We start from the raw sequence: 16893 nt of genomic DNA, 5'->3' as shown, positions 1-16893 counted from the left end.
AGGTAACAAACCCAAGTAGTATCCATGAAGATGCAGGTTCAATCCCTGGTCTCATTCAGTGGGTAAGGCTCCAGCATTGCCGTGAGCTGTGATATAGGCCATAGACGTGGCTGGGATCCTGCATTGCTGTGGCAGTGGCACAGGCCAGCAGCTGCAGCTCTGATTTGACTCTTAGCCTAGGAACTTCCATATGCTGTGGGTACAGCCCTAAAAAGACCAAAAAAAAAAAAAAAAAAAAAAAAAAAAGAAAGAAAGAAAGAAAAAAAGAAATGTTTAATAAATAAATATCCCTCCTTCTCTCTGTAAATGCTTTGCCTCATTCAGTGTTGCCACATCACTTCTGCTTCCCTCCTTTCATAGACAATTTTTTCCCCTCACACTTTCTAACAAGCTATAACCAAAAAAAGAAAGAAATCATAGCAGAGCCATTTGTGCTTACCTCTTTGAGAGTCTTTTAGTTGTTCACATTTATAAGTGCAACTCTTGAAAAAGTTGTTAGCAGTAGGTAATTGGTTGAGTTTCAACAGGAAAGTTAGGAACAATTTAACTACAACTGTAAGACTGATTTGGGCCTTAAAACTGTTAATCATTAACTAATTATTACTAATCTAGACTACTTTCTACAGCTCAGAAACCATGCAAGATGATCAGACAGTAGATTACTTATAAGAAATTTTTTGTAATTAAACAGAAGATTAATGTAAAAAATTATAAATCAATTATAATGGAAAAATAAATATCACATAAAAATAGAATTATTATGCTATGGAAGGATAGTAACTATAAAAATGTAATTAGAACTCTAAATGATATCTTGGACCAAGAGACAGTATCCAAGAAAGGACAAACTTGGAAAGAGACACTTCCCGCCCAAGGTTAAAGTTCAGACCTCCCCAAAGAAGGTGTGGTTGAGCATGATGGATGATGAAGAAGTTCACTATGGCCGAATCAAAAATAGGAATGGTCAGTTAGTAAATTACAAAGATTATTTCAATTCAAGGTCACTGACATTTGAGGGATGATGGGAAAGTTCCAAGATTCTAAAAAATTTCCCTAGAATAGGAGCTAGTATATCATGAGAAATACAAAAAGAAACACAGGTGTTGCTTCTTCTAATGCAGATATAATTTTCTTCTTCCTTATACAGCTGCATGAAACAGTAATTAAAACAAAGAAGCAGCTATATGATATATTTACTTGTTGCATTAGCCATCCTTCAGCATTCTTACAGAAGTGAAAAAGGGATATGAGATAAGACACACAAAAAAATAAAACTACCAAATGTAAGTAGAGAAAGGGTAGGAACTTCATGGTTAAATTTCTTCTTACCAGAGGAGTGGGAAATAAAGATCTCATCAATGGTTGCTTTCACAGGTTATGGAATGAAATATCTCTTCTCTTTTTTTAAAGTAAGACATCTTGGAAGAAATATCATGTGGTAGACATGAGTTTCTCTTCCCCATCCCCATATCACTGGTAAGCTTATTTTTTTTCCTACTTTAGTCCCTTAATACTCTTACCTAGCATTTAAGTAACATTCAAACAACTCCCTTCACTTCTGTCCTTCCTGTGTCTGTCCACATTACCTTATTTGTCCACCTGATCTATGCTTCTTTATGTGTGGAACCATCTGATTGCTGGTTTTCATCTCTGTCAAATCACCAAAATAAATGACTTCCTAGATCATACATTCTAATTTACTACATCAGAATAGGAAAGCAGAGGCTGAAAATTACTATGATTATCACTGCTACACAAGAGAGAGTTGTGAGTCTACCAAAAAGATCTTGTGTGTCAAGGGATGAACCTCTTTTCCTAGAGCAAATGGTGCCTTTATGGAATCAAAAGAATACTGCAATTTGCCTTCCTTGAATGGGGCCACTGGGAGAGTAAATCCCAAAGTAACAATTAATGCCCTTCAAGGAGTTGTCCTAGTTAGAACTGTTTCTTTCTTCTTCCCAAAGCAGTGCGCAAACGGCCAACTGAAACCATGTGACTACCTGACTGGTTTCATGAGACTGCCCCACTCTGAGCTAGACAAACACTCATAGCTCCACACTGGAGGAAGTGCTGCCATGACCAAGGAAAAATCTCAGCAGGAGATGCTATGACAGCTCAAAACCTAAGTGGCATCTGAGCAGGGAGGGGGCAGCCATTACTGGCACTTACACAGACAGCACATCAGAAACAGATCTCTGGAGGCTAAAAGACCACACCAAATTCACAGACCATTGCCAGATAAACACACCAGCCTCTCCGGCTCAAGCACTGCTCCCCTTTGGGGCTGAGGGGGCCAGTGCTGGGAAGAAGAGCACACACAAAATGGAAATAGAGCCAGCTTGACTCAACCCTCAGGGTTTCTGCTCCAGCAACTTGGGTCCCACCCAGGCCCCCTATACAGTGGTGATGGCCACTGGGCAGAGGGTAAGTCCTGGTTTACACCTAACTCTGGACCCAGTCCCTTCATCTCTAGCCCAACCTCCTACCAAGGTGATAGTTACCAGCACATACTGAAGATCTGACTTTGCTCACATCAAGTCCAGTTGTTCCATCAAAGCCGCTGGACACCCACAAACTGTATAGGGATGCTCCCAAATACATGCACCTGTTCAAGACTGCTGAGGGTAACCGTTCACCTAGTTTCATAGAGACAGAGGGAAGTAAGCAAAACGAGAATACAGAGAAACCTGTATCAACTGAAAGAACAAGAGAAAACCCCTGAAAAAACAACTAATGAGACTGAAATAAACAATCTATTAGATAAAGAATTGAAAGTACCAGTATTAAGAATGCTAACTGAATTAAGGAAAAGAATAGATGAAAACAGTGAGAAGTTTAACAAGGAACTAAAAATTTTTAAAAAGTACCAGTCAGGAGTCCTCTGGTGACCTAGTGGTTAAGGATTTGGGGTTGACCCTGGTGTGGCTCAGGCTTGATCCCTGGCTCAGGAACTTCTGCATGCCATGGGTCAGCCAGAAAAAAGAAAAAAAAAGAACCAGTCAAAACTGAAGAATAACTAAAATGAAAAAAAAAATGAGAAGGAATGAACAGCAGACTAAGTGATAACAGAAGGATGTATAAGTGATCTGAAAGATAGATTAATGGAAATCATCAAATGAGAATAGCAAAAAGAAAAACAAATTTTAAAAAAGTGAAAACAATTTCAGGAATCTTTGGGACAACATTAAGGGTACCAATATTCATCTTACAAGGGTCCCAGAAAGAGGAGAGAGAGTATAGAAAATGTGAATGTACACTGAACTACCATATGACCCAGCAGTCCCACTCTTGGGCATATATCCGGACAAAACTTTCCTTAAAAAAGACACATGCACCCGCATGTTCATTGCAGCACTATTCACAATAGCCAAGACATGGAAACGACCTAAATGTCCATTGACAGATGATTGGAATAGGAAGATGTGCTATATATACACAATGGAATACTACTCAGCCATAAAAAGAATGAAATAATGCCATTTGCAGCAACATGGATGGAACTAGAGACTCTCATCCTGAGTGAAGTAAGTCAGAAAGAGAAAAGACAAATACCATATGATATCACTTATATCTGGAATCTGATATATGGCACAAACGAACCTTTCCACAGAAAATAATATCCTGGACTTGGAGAACAGACTTGTGGTTGCCAAGGTGGAGGGGGAAGGAGTGGGATGGACTAGGAATCTAGGGTTAATACATGCAATATTTGGGATGGATAAGCAATGAGGTCCTGCTGTATAGCACTGGAACTATATCTAGTCACTTGTGATGGAGCATGATGGAGGATAATGTGAGAAAAAGAATGTGTGTGTGTGTGTGTGTGTGTGTATATATATATATATATATGTATTTGTGTGACTTGGTTACTTTGCTGTACAGTAGAAAATTGACAGAACACTGTAAACCAGCTATAATGGAAAAAATAAAAATCATTATTAAAAAAAAAGAAAACGTAAATGTGGAGCTGCCTCTTATAACAAGCAGGGCTGGAGCATTCCCTAGGCTCAGATTGGGACATGAGCTTGGAGGCCAGGCTTGTGGTACTGGCCAGTTACTCAAGCAGTTTTCAATCCTTCCTCTCCTCATGCTTCAGGAGCAAGTAAGTGTGCATGTGCTCCTCAGAAGTGAAGTCCGGGCCTCCCACAGCCCTTCTGGTAGTCCCACTGGCCCTCCAACCAGCCAAGGGGGGCTTGTCTTCCCTGTGTAGGACCCCAGGGCTGGGGTGCCTAATTTATGGCTGGAACCATTCACTCCCTGGAGAGGATCTCTGCCCATGAAATCTCTCTTTTCCTCAGAGTCCCCTCCCCAGAGGCACAGGTCCTGACCTGATGGTTCTCTTCCATATGGATATTTCTTATAGCCTTCATTGTGCAGAAGTCTCTTTCCCAGACTCCAGTTAATTTTCAGTGAAAATTGTTCCACACGTAGATGTATTTTTGATGTGTTCATTGAGGAAAGGAGTCCCCTATCCTCCTACTCTGCCATCTTGTTCTCCTCCTGTGCATAATTCATTTAATGGGGCTGCAATAAGAGGGATTTTCTATCCGAATGACAACTTCCTCTTCCCTGGTCTTTCTCCTTTGCCATTATATCATGTCAGTAATAGGTATTCAATACTTTACCCACTTTTTATTTCATTTAAAAAAATAAATATTCAGGGAGTTCCCATCGTGGTACAGCAGAAACGAATCCATCTAAGAACCATGAGGTTGCGGGTTCGATCCCTGCCCTTGCTCAGTGGGTTAACGATCCGGCTTTGCCATGAGCTGTGGTGTAGGTCGCAGACCAGCTTGGATCCTGCATTGCTGTGGCTCTGGCATAGGCTGGTGGCTACAGCTCCGATTAGACCCTGAACCTGGGAACCTCCATATGCCACAAGAGTGGCCCAAGAAATGGCAAAAAGACCAAAAAAAAAAAAAAAAAAAATTCTGTACCTTACAGTTTTTCATCATCCTAGCATATATCTTTGACTCTTAGGGTTTCTTTATTACTTTTAATAGAAACAAATGTGCTCTTTGTCACACTCATGTGTAACTAGAAAATTATTATGATTTGTTAATTTGAATCTTTTAAAATAACCAGAATAGGAGTTCCCGTCATGGTGCAGTGGAAAGGAATCCAACTAGGAACCATGAGGTTGAGGGTTCCATCCCTGGCCTTGCTCAGTGGGTTAAGGATCCGGCGTTGCTATGAGCTGTGGTGTAGGTCACAGACCCAGCTTAGATCGTGTGTTTTTTTGTGGCTGTGGTGTAGGCCAGCAGCTGTAGCTCCAATTAGATCCCTAGCCTGGAAACCTCCATATACCGTGGGTGCAGCCCTAAAAAGGTAAAAAAAAAAAAAATCAGAATAAGTTGTAACTGCTTCTATATAATATATGAAAGTTACTTGTCATTTTCATATTTATTTTTGATGATGAATTTTTAATTCAAACAAAAATTTTAAATCTGAGCATTTCATATTAATAGCCAACAGTGTCAAATATTTGGCTCCACCTGTACATGTCACTTGAATTAATATCACATTGTGCACACAGTCTATGACAGCAGTTATCTATGATAGCAGTTATCTATGATATAGGTTACTCATTATATTCTATATTTATTTTTACTTTTGTTTTTACATTACCTTTTATATATATTCATTTTGCTTCCTAAATGTTCATAATTAACAAAAAAATAGAACCAGACAAGTCCACTGCAATTCCTGAGAGACAGAATTAAACTACGTTCTGACATTCTAGTGAGAAGAAAATATGTCTCCTGGGAAAGAAAGGCATGATAAGGATTCAGAACAGGGGGAAGGAATGAAGTAAAACATATTCATATTCCTTTTTTTTGGATGAGAAAAGTTAAAATATATGTCATGTAATGAGCACAGACCTGCATGCTTGTGTGTGAGTGTGTGTGAGTGTGTGTGTGAGTGTGAGTGTGTGTGTGTGTGTGTGTGTGTGTAGCTGAGGGCATTGCTAGGAAGGACATAATGCTCCCTCAGGAGACACAATCTTCCTGGAATCAGACAAGGTCCTGATGACAACAAAAGCTTCTCAGTGCATAGTCTTAGAAGTGAGGACTGGGGAAATTTACATCCTCTGAATGTGGGGAGGTTATAAGGAGAGCATGCAGACAAAATCAGGGAGTGGCTACTCAGAAGCTAATATCATCTACTTTTTTCCCTCAAAAATTATGATTAAAGGTATGTGATATAAATGATTTCTTAAGAGGGTTGTATAAGATGGATTAAAGTGTAAAAATGGATAGCTAACACTCAAAGCATTATTCAGTTCTGGACATTATTTTAATCAGTTATTTTCTCCTTCTTTGAAGACTATAAAAATTTACTCAGTTTACCAGTGACCCAGTCAGAAAACTGCTGTAAGTTATTCTAAATTAGTTATTTCCCAGGAAATAGACATATCTCTTATCTTTGGGTAATTGGAAATGCCTCCATTATCCTGTACCTGTTATTCCCATCAAGTGATAAAACAGTTTCTGCTAGCTTATGTTAAGGCATCACTTCGTTAAAATACTAAGTGATGCTGAAATAACTATGGATAAATGGTGGGAAGCAATGGGATATCATCTATGCAATATTTAATGACAAATTTACATAAATTATATCTACTATTCAAGCATTTTGGAAATGATAATTTTAGCATAATGAAGATTAATATTTATTGAGTTTTTATTGTATTCTGGGCACTGTACTAAGTGTTTCAGGTAAAATATCTAATCATTATCTTATGTTTTCCTTTGGCTGATAGGAAATAAACATTTCATTATGAAAAAAGAGATTAAGAAGGGGGACTGAGTCAGTTAAGAACAGTCCTAATTATGTGGAGCTGACTCCAAATGAATCAATTCTGCTGGGTTATTTCCAAAGCAGAGCTGCAGAGAATGTGCATGTCTTGGATCTTGGGCTGGGTAAGGTGACACATGAAGCAAAGCCATGAGCTACTAAATTTATCTTTTCTCCTTCTCGATGTATTTCTTTCAGATATCCAGCTATCATTAAAACTCCATCTCAAGATTTAAACCTGCAGAATCTTGTCAATGTTCAATGACCACTTGACCTTTCATTACACTGAGCAGGAATCTATAAAACAGTTTATCATTGGGCATGAAACTCCTATATCTTTAGATTAACAAAACAGTGCATATTCAGGTGGTGACTGATTCTTAATACAGGTTATTTTTATATAATGGCAATAGCAGACAATATTGTATGCAGAGTCCTATGAGTTCGTTAACATGAGACTTCTAAAGGGCAAGGGTTTTTGAGGGTGATAAAGTACACTTTAATTTCTTATTTTGAATTCATCATTGCCTGTACAATGTTGGCACATTTAACACAAAACGACTCAGCAAGAAAGATGGGAAGGGCTTCATCATCCTTCCTTCATGTGGACATGATAAATCAGAAACTTTAGGAGTTCCCGTCTTGGTGCAGTGGTTAACGAATCCGATTAGGAACCATGAGGTTGCAGGTTTGGTCCCTGCCCTTGCTCAGTGGGTTAACCATCTGGCGTTACAGTGAGCTGTGGTGTAGGTTGCAGACGCTGCTCGGATCCCGCATTGCTGTGAATCTAGCGTAGGCCAGTGGCTACAGCTCCGATTGGACCCCTAGCCTGGGAACCTCCATATGCCGCGGGAGTGGCCCAAGAAATAGCAAAAAGACAAAAAAAAAAAAAAAAAAAAAAAAAGAAAAAAAGAAAAGAAGCTTTAAGTCAAGAAAATATTATCAGATGAGAGACAGTGAATGTTCATGCCAAATTGTACTGCCTGGGATGCTCCTTTCTGCAGACCCCTGACACCTGCCTTGAATATCTCACGCTCTTTCTGTAGGCAATGATTAGAATTAAACATTCTTGGTATGTACATAAAGCTGACCTCTAGTACATGGATCTCAGGTCAACCAACAAAAGGTCAACAGAGAGCAAATCCAGAAAACAATAGAAAGTGTAATGAAAAAAATCTGATTTTACCTGATGTGAAATTATTCTAAGTGAGAGCGAGGAAGAAGAGAATTTAACATTTGCTTGCTTTCTCACTTCTAATGAGACCTATACATTTACTTCTATAGTATTTAATATTTACTTCTAGACAGAGTATCCTTCTTTGACTGTTTAAATATTTAGAAGCATTCACAGATCTTCACTATCTCAGATATCTCAGTTTTTCAACTGTCTCTGAAGTTTGTGAGGTTTTAAAAAGTACTTACCACAGGATGTCTTTTTAATTCACCCTGCGGGTCTAAGAATATCACATGACTAAGAGCAGGCATCAGCCTTTGTGCCGTCAGCCCACACTGTGGGCCATCCACCAGCAGGTTTCTCTCATTCCCACACCCTCTGACACCAACCCACAGCACAGGCATTTGCTGTCTACAGTCTAAATGGCGAGAGATATTTATGAAATGAAATTTTGTGATGTCCCTAGTTAAGAAAGAGTCAGGCATTCGCCTTTGCTGGTTGGAATTTCCGCCTTGTTCCTTCCATCAGAGTCACCGGGGAAACTTGCAATTTGTCCCAGATCCACAAAGACAGAATGAGTAAGATATACATTTATGTTTTTAACTGACAAAAGGGATGACAATTTCTTCACATCCAGAGTTTTCTATGCAACTGCATAGGCTATGATTGAGAAGTCAGGACATCTAAGAAAATATTTGGGGTTAAAAAAAAATAACTAAACTATTGTCTGTTTTCTTTGCCACAGCCTTAACTGAATTGAGTTGCTATGTGGGAAACGTAGATATTAAATTTTATAATTACGTCAATCACAGTGCAAGGCAAATGCTTAATAATACTTTAACATAAGTGTAACTGCTTTATAATAAAATACTTGATGTGCGAGCAACTTTTTCAATAGTCATATACGCTGATGGTCCCTGTAATCGTGCAGAGTTGCTACTTCACATTTATGAATTTTGAATCAGTCTACATCTTTCCATCTTTTTTTACATATTAAATCCAGGACCTACAATAGTAACTGAAAAATACTTTGAAAATACTCTTTGCTCAATAAATAGTGTTTAATAAATGAGTAAAGAAAGCAAGTCAGTGGCTAAAGAAAAGGAAAGAAATAGGTAGGTATGGGAGGACCTTTATTTGGTAGTATTTGGCAAATGATAAAAAAAAAGAGAGGAGAAAGAATTTTACTTAATTTTTTTCCATTATATGTCTACTGACCAGATATATTTCTGACAAATCAACCAGGATAATAAACATACAATAGGATTTGGTTTCAAGATGAGGGTAACTTCCAAACTTTGAATTTTAGAATAGCAGAAAAGATATCTATCTCTCTGGCTCACGAGAGTTTGTTAAGAGTAAGAGAAAGATTCATCTTTCCTTCTGAAAGACTCTTGATGATGACCTTGCCTTCTTTTTTTCAGGCATGACCTTCAATTGTTCCTTGTGGCAGGACAACAGCATGTCTGTCAAACGCTTTGCCTTTGCCAGATTCTCTGAGGTCACTGAACAGTGTTTCCTTTTGTTTACCCTCATCCTGCTCATGTTCTTAGCATCACTGGCGGGCAATGCTCTCATAGCCACTGCCATCTGGACCAACCCGGTCCTCCACACCCCCATGTACTTCTTCCTGGCCAACCTGTCTCTCTTGGAGATTGGCTGCACGTGCTCTGTCACACCCAAGATGCTGCAGAGCCTTGTGAGCGAGGCCCGAGGAATCTCTCGGGAGGGGTGTGCCACACAGATGTTTTTCTTCGCATTTTTTGGTATCAGTGAGTGCTGTCTTTTGGCCGCCATGGCTTTTGACCGCTATATGGCCATATGCTCCCCACTTCACTATGCAACACGAATGAGTCGTGGAGTGTGTGTCCATCTGGCAATGGTTTCTTGGGGAGTGGGATGCATGGTAGCCTTGGGCGAGACCAACTATATTTTCTCCCTGGACTTCTGTGGCCCCTGTGAAATAGACCACTTCTTCTGTGACCTCCCCCCATCCTGGCACTTGCCTGTGGGGATACCTCCCATAATGAGGCTGTAGTCTTTGCTGTGGCCACCCTTTGCATTTCCAGCCCATTTTTACTCATTGCTTCTTATGGCAGAATTCTAACTGTCGTGCTCAGCATGCCCTCACCTGAGGGTCGCCGAAAAGCTCTTTCCACCTGTTCTTCCCACTTACTTGTAGTAACACTCTTCTATGGCTCAGGATCTGTCACCTACTTGAGACCCAAGGCTAGCCATTCACCAGGAATAGATAAACTCCTAGCCCTCTTCTATACCATGGTGACATCCATGCTCAACCCCATCATCTACAGTTTACGGAACAAGGAAGTCAAGGCAGCTCTTAGGAGAACTCTAGACAAGAAAAAAGTATTGACTCATAGGTAGATACAAGAAGACGACACAAATTGCTCTTTGAAAAAGATGCACACTCAATCTAAGAGAAAACAAAAGAAGAAGAGGGAAAGAAAGAAATGTACTTGCCAATCTTTTGTAAAAACCTCCTTTGGATTAATAACTCTTCATATAATAGTGGTAATATGATAAAGAATGGAGAACTGTGACTGCTACTGTGACAACTCATAGTATAGAATGAATAAGTTCTGCCATTCTAACATACAGCATGGTAACTGTAGTTAATAATACTGTATTATATACTTCAAATTTGCTAACAACGTAGATCTTAAGTGTTCTTACCACACACACACACAAAAGACAACTATATGAGGCAATGAATGTGTTACTTAATTGTGGTAATCATTTCACAATGGATACATATATTGAATCCTTACATTATACATTTCAAGTCTTAACTCTTGACAATTTTATTTGTCATGTTTATCTCAATAAAGCTGGAAAAAAAAGATGTGATAATTCTACTGATGTTCATTAATGACCAAAATGTGTATTTTACCATATATGCCCATTTTACCAAAAGATATCTAATTCCTTGAAGACCAAAACATTAATACATTGTGGTTTTTATTTATATCTGTGTGCAGTTCATTAAGAATGGAAATAATATGAACATACAAAAGTAATTACTTAACAGTTATGCAGAAGAAATAGGCAGGAATTATCTCTAGGTATTAGAGATGATTATTTACTAATCTAGAAAAAGTGAATGATTTACTAAAAATTAATGTAGGTTAAAAACAATTTGTATAACATGAGCTTTTGTTTAGTTTACTAATTTTGAAGAGTTTTTTCATGTTTGAAAAGGTCAAAAACTAGACAGTTACATGTAAAATAATAAGATAAAAACATTTCCCCACCTCGCATATAAAAACAAACTCAAAGTGAATGAAAGACCTAAATGTAAGACCTTAAACCATAAAGCTCCTAGAAGAGAACATAGGCAGAACCCTCTAATGACATAAATCATAGCAATACTTTTTTGGATCTGTATGCTAAGGCAAAAGAAATAAAAGCAAAAACAAACAAATAAGACCTAATTAACCTTAAAAGCTTTTGCAAAGCAAAGAAAATTACCTACCAAACAAAAGGACAACCTACTAAACAGGAGAAATTATTTGCAAATGATATTTCTGATAAGGGGTTAATACATTAAAAAGCTCATACAACTCAATATCAAAAAACAAACAACTCAATCGAAAAATGGGCAAGGAGTTCCCATTGTGGCTCAACATGTTACAAACCTGACTAGTAACTACAAGGATGCGGGTTCAATTCCTGGCCTCACTCAGTGGGTTAAAGATCCAGCACTACTGTCAGCTGTGGTGTACATTGAAGACATGGCTCAGATCCCATGTTTCTGTGGCTGTGGCGTAGGCCAGCAACTACAGCTCCAATTACATCCCTAGCCTGGGAGCTTCCATATGCTTCAGGTGTGGCCTCCAAAATGGGCAGAAGACCTGAATAAACATTTTTTCAAAGAATATATATAGATGGCTAACAGGCACATGAATAGATGCTCAGCATCACTAATTATCAGGCAAATGCAAATCAAAACCACAATGAGATATCACCTCATAGCTATCAAAATGGCTATCATCAAAACAATACAAATAATGAATATTGGTGAGGATGTAGAGAAAAGGAAACCCTTGTATACTCTTAGTGGGAATATAAATCGGTGATTCCTTATGGAAAAAAATTATAGAGTTTTCTTGAAAAAATTGAAAAGCAAACTGCCATATGATCCAGCAATTCCATCTCTGGGATTGTATCTAAAGAACACAAAAACATTAATTTGAAAAGATACAGGCACCCCAATGTTCATAGCAGCATTATTTACAAAGGCAAGTCATGGGAACAAGCTTAGTATCTATTAGCATTTAAATAGATAAAGGAGATGAAGGAGATGTGAACATTATAACTGTGTGTGTATGTGTGTGATAAATATTTCATGTTATCACTTACATGTGGAATCTAAAAATCAAAAGAAATTAATGTATATAACAAAACAGAAACCGTTTCACAAATATAGAGAACAAACTGGTGTTTTCCAATGGAAAGAGGGAAGAGAGGAAAGGCAAAATAGAGGAATGGAATTAACAGATATAAACGACTATGTATAATATAGATAAGAAACAAGGTTTATCGTCTAACACAGGGAATTATAGCCATTATCTTATAAAAATTTTAACAGAGTATAATCTGTAAAAATATTGAATCACTATGCTGTTTAAATCTTCTATAATATTCTAAAACATCAATATTTCAATAAAATAATAATAAATATAGGGGGAAAGGGCACACTAATAGCTATATCTATATCAGAGCATATAGACACAAAGACAAGAATTGTTACTATAGCCAAAAAAATTTATGATGATAAATTTAGTCTATCCATCAAAAAGTTATAGCAATCACAAACATGATGCATCTAGTAGCAGATTACCAAAATACATAAGGAAAAAACTAACAGAACTGATTGGATAAATAGATAATTCCACAATAACAGTTGAACTTCAATACCCCACTTAAAATAATGGATAGAACAATTAAACAGAATATGAGCAAGTAGAGAGAGACTTGAACAACATAAACAAAATAAAACTAACAGACATCTACTGAACACTTCACCCAACAAAGCAGAATACATATACTTCTCATCACATACAGAACATTCTATAGAATCAATCATTTGTTAGGCCATGAAACAAATCACAATAAATTTAAAATGATTGAAAGTATGCCCTCTGAGCAAAATGAAATGAAACAGAATGGATAACAAAAATACTATACACAGAAATTGATTACATTTCTATATACTAATAATAAAAGATCAGAAAGAGAAATCAGAGAAGCCATCCCATTTACAATCACATCAAAAACAATAAAATACCTAGGAATAAACCTGCCTAAAGAGACAAAAGACCTATATTCTGAAAACTGTAAAACACTGATGAAAGAAATCAAAGATGACACAAACAGATGGACAGATAAACCATGCTCTTGAGTTAAAAGAATCAATATTATCAAAATATTGCCATACCACCCACAGCAATCTACAGATTCAATGCAATCTCTCTCAAATTACCAAAGACATTCTTAACGGAACTAGAACAAAATATTTTAAAATTTGTATGGAAACACAAGAGACCCTGAATAGCCAAAGCAATATCAGAAAAAAAAACAAAAATGGAGGTATCAAGCTTCCTGACATAAGACAATACCACAAAGCTACAGTCATCAAAACAATATGATACTGACACAAAACCAGAACTATAGACCAATGGAACAGGACAGAAAGCCCCCATATAAACCGAAGTAACTATGGTCAACTAATCTATGACAGGGAGGACAGACTATATAGTGGAAGAAAGATAGTCTCTTCGATAAATGGTGCTGGGGAAACTGGAAAGCCACATGTAAAAGAATGAAATCTAACACCACATACAAAAATAAATTCAAAAAGAATTAATACCTAAATATAAGGCCAGATACTATAAAACTCCTAGAGGAAAACATAGGCAGAATGCTCTTTGACATAAATAACAACAATATCTTGGAGTTCCCGTTGTGGCGCAGTGGTTAATGAATCCAACTAGGAACCATGAGGTTGCGGGTTCGATCCCTGGCCTTGCTCAGTGGGTTAACGATCCGGCGTTGCCGTGAGCTGTGGTGTAGGTTGCAGACGCGGCTCAGATCCCATGTTGCTGTGGCTCTGGCGAAGGCTGGAGACTACAGCTCCGATTCGACCCCTAGCCTGGGAACCTCCATATGCCACGGGAGCGGCCCAAGAAATAGCAAAAAGACAAAAATATCTTGTTTGATCCACTCCTGGAATAATGACAATAAAGACACAAAGAAACCAATGGGCCCCAAACAAATTCAAAAGCTTTTGCACAGCAAAGGAAACCATTAAAAAAATGAAAAGACAACCCACAGAATGGGAGAAAATCTTTGCCAACAATGCAACAGGCAAGGGCCTAATCTCCAAAATTTAGAAACAATTCATACAACTCAACAACAACAAAACAACCCCATTGAAAAATGTGCAGAAGACCTAAATAGACATTTCTCCAAAAAAGACATACAGATGGCCAACAGGCACATGGAAAAAAATGGTTAATATCACTAATTATTAGAGAAATGCAAATCAAAACTACTAGGAGGTACCAACTCACACCTGTCTGAATGGCCATAATTAAGAAGTGAACAAATAACTTCCCGTCGTAGAGCAGCAAAAACAAATCCAACTAGGAACCATGAGGTTACAGGTTCGATCCCTGACCTCTCTCAGTGGGTTAAGGATCTGGCATTATCGTGAGCTGTGCTGTAGGTTGCAGACATGGCTCGGATCTGGCATTGCTGTGGCTCTGGTGTAGGCCGGCAGCAACAGCTCTGATTAGACCCCTAGCCTGGGAACCTCCATATGCCATGGGTGCGGCCCTAAAAAGACTAAAGACAAAAAGAAAAGGTCAACAAATAACAAATGCTGGAGAGGACGTGGAGAAAAAAGGTACCCTCCTCCACTGTTGGTGGGAATGTAAACTGGTACAACCACTATGGAAAGCAGTATGGAGGTACCTCAGGAATCTAAATGTAGAGCTACCATATGATCCAGAAATTTTACTCCTGGGCATCTATCTGGACAAAACTTGCATTGAAAAAGATACACGTACCCCTATGTTCATAACAGCACTATTCACAATAGTCAAGACATGGAAGCAACCTAGATGTCCATCAACAGAAGAATGGATTAAGAAGATGTGGTGCATCTGTACAATGGAATATTACTAATGCCATTTGCAGCAACATGGGTGGAACTAGAGACTCTCATACTAAATGAAGTAAGTCAGAAAAAAAAAAGACAAATACCATAGGATATAAATTATTTGTGGAATCTAAAATATGGAAAAGATGATCCTATCTAAAAAACAAACAAACAAAAAATGCAGAAACAGATCATGGCCAAGGAGAGCAGACTTGCGGCTCCCAAGGGAGAGAGGGAAGGGAGTGGGATGGATGGGCATTTTGGGGCTTTTTTGGATGCAAACTGTTAATTTGGAATGAATGGGAAATGGGACCCTACTGAACAGCACAGGAAATGTGAGTGATTAAGTCATCTTCCTGTACAACAGAACTTGCCAAAACATTGTAAATGAACTACACTTTAATAATAATAATAAAATAAAAACTATATTGTGAAATATACAAGTATGTAGAAATTAGACAATGCACTTCTTCTTTTTTTTTTTTTTTGGTATTTTTTTGTCTTTTTAGGGCCACACTCGTGGCATATGGAAGTTCACAGGCTAGGAGCCTAATAGGAGCTGTAGCTGCCAGCCTACACCACAGCCACAGCAATGCCAGATCCTTAACCCACTGAGCAAGGCCAGAGATCTAATTTATATCCTTGTGGATCCTAGTCGGGTTCATTAACCACTGAGCCATGATGAGAACTCCCAGAAAATAATCTTTTGATGAAACTTAGAAAATTATGCTATAGAGAGCCTGGGAAGTAAATTTATATTGAGTATTCCTTCTTAGAGGGATCTTTAAGCTCAAAAATGAAATACAGGAACCAACTAGCCATGATGAAATCTGGGAAAGAATATTTTAGGTGGGAGAAATGGTGATTCGAACGTTCGGAAGCATGGAACGATATTGGTCTGTCTGTAAATGGAGAGTTATATCAGCTATAATAGATGGCACGCTCCACCTGGGAAAATGAGGGAAGCTAAAAAAAGGAAATATTGATCAAAGGTGTGAGAAGGATTTAGAACACCAACAAGGGGCGTCTATATGTGTACTGTACATGCACTACCCTGGAACTAGCCACAGTGGATGTCTGTCACATACCCAAGGCCTGAAGCAACAAAGTGGGGAAGTGGTACTGGAAACCAGAAAAAAAGAAACCGTAATACACAGCTATCTCCAAGAGCTATGACTTTTGCTTGAGCAATACAGGCTGCCTCATGTGTCCCAGCTGAGAGGGAGCCAAGGGAAAATAAACCAAACTAGCTGTTCTCTCTTTCTCTAATCCTCAACTGGTGACCCCCATTGGCTGAAGCCAAACAGAAGCCATATATCAAGGACTCCTTTTGGTTCAGACTCTTGAGTAGAGCATAGAGTACAACATGCATAGTGGGACAAAGAGCGGATCTGGGGCGAGGGAGGAAAGAGAATGAAATATACCCGTCACACTTGTAAAGTGAAACAATACACACCCATGTGATACTAGTGGTTTCCTTTACAGAAAGGACAGTGAGATTATGGGCCATGAGAAGAGGCTGTTTAAAGGGAGATGTATCTATTTGTACATGTTATTCAGTACATTTGAACTTGCTTCTCAAAATAATGTACTCACGGATTGTGTGTGTAAATTTTAAATCTTAGTGTTTGTATTCAAATCAGACTACTATTATGTGGAATGTTGTGTGTGTGTGTGTGTTTGAGAGAGAGAGAGAAAGAGAGAGGGTGAGAGAGAGCAAGAGAGGCTGTTAGTCTTT

At 38.3% G+C, this 16893-nt stretch overlaps 1 protein-coding gene across 1 annotated transcript; it reads left to right on the top strand.

The window, feature by feature from the left end:
* The first annotated feature begins 806 nt into the window (after positions 1-806).
* Positions 807-10010, top strand: LOC146401387 (olfactory receptor 10C1-like). Its single transcript, XM_084970493.1, has 2 exons — positions 807-963; positions 9397-10010. The coding sequence occupies exons 1-2, from the start codon at positions 807-809 to the stop codon at positions 10008-10010; spliced, it is 771 nt and encodes a 256-aa protein (XP_084826619.1).
* The last annotated feature ends 6883 nt before the right edge of the window (positions 10011-16893 follow it).

This window comes from Sus scrofa, chromosome 7 (assembly GCF_054392235.1).
Source record: "Sus scrofa isolate SSC_HxYL_T2T_F1_AM1 chromosome 7, Sscrofa_HxYL_maternal_Yorkshire_Landrace_v2.0, whole genome shotgun sequence".
NCBI classification, from domain to species: Eukaryota; Metazoa; Chordata; class Mammalia; order Artiodactyla; family Suidae; genus Sus; species Sus scrofa.
Note: the sequence above shows the minus strand (reverse complement) of the source record. Positions and strands in the feature narration are given on the sequence as shown.

Coding starts and splice junctions, on each gene's coding strand:
- LOC146401387 (XM_084970493.1), top strand. CDS start 807: ATGATATCTTGGACCAAGAGACAGTATCCAAGAAAGGACAAACTTGGA. Junction 964..9,396: donor CCGAATCAAAAATAGGAATG/GTCAGTTAGTAA, acceptor TCTTTTTTTCAG/GCATGACCTTCAATTGTTCC.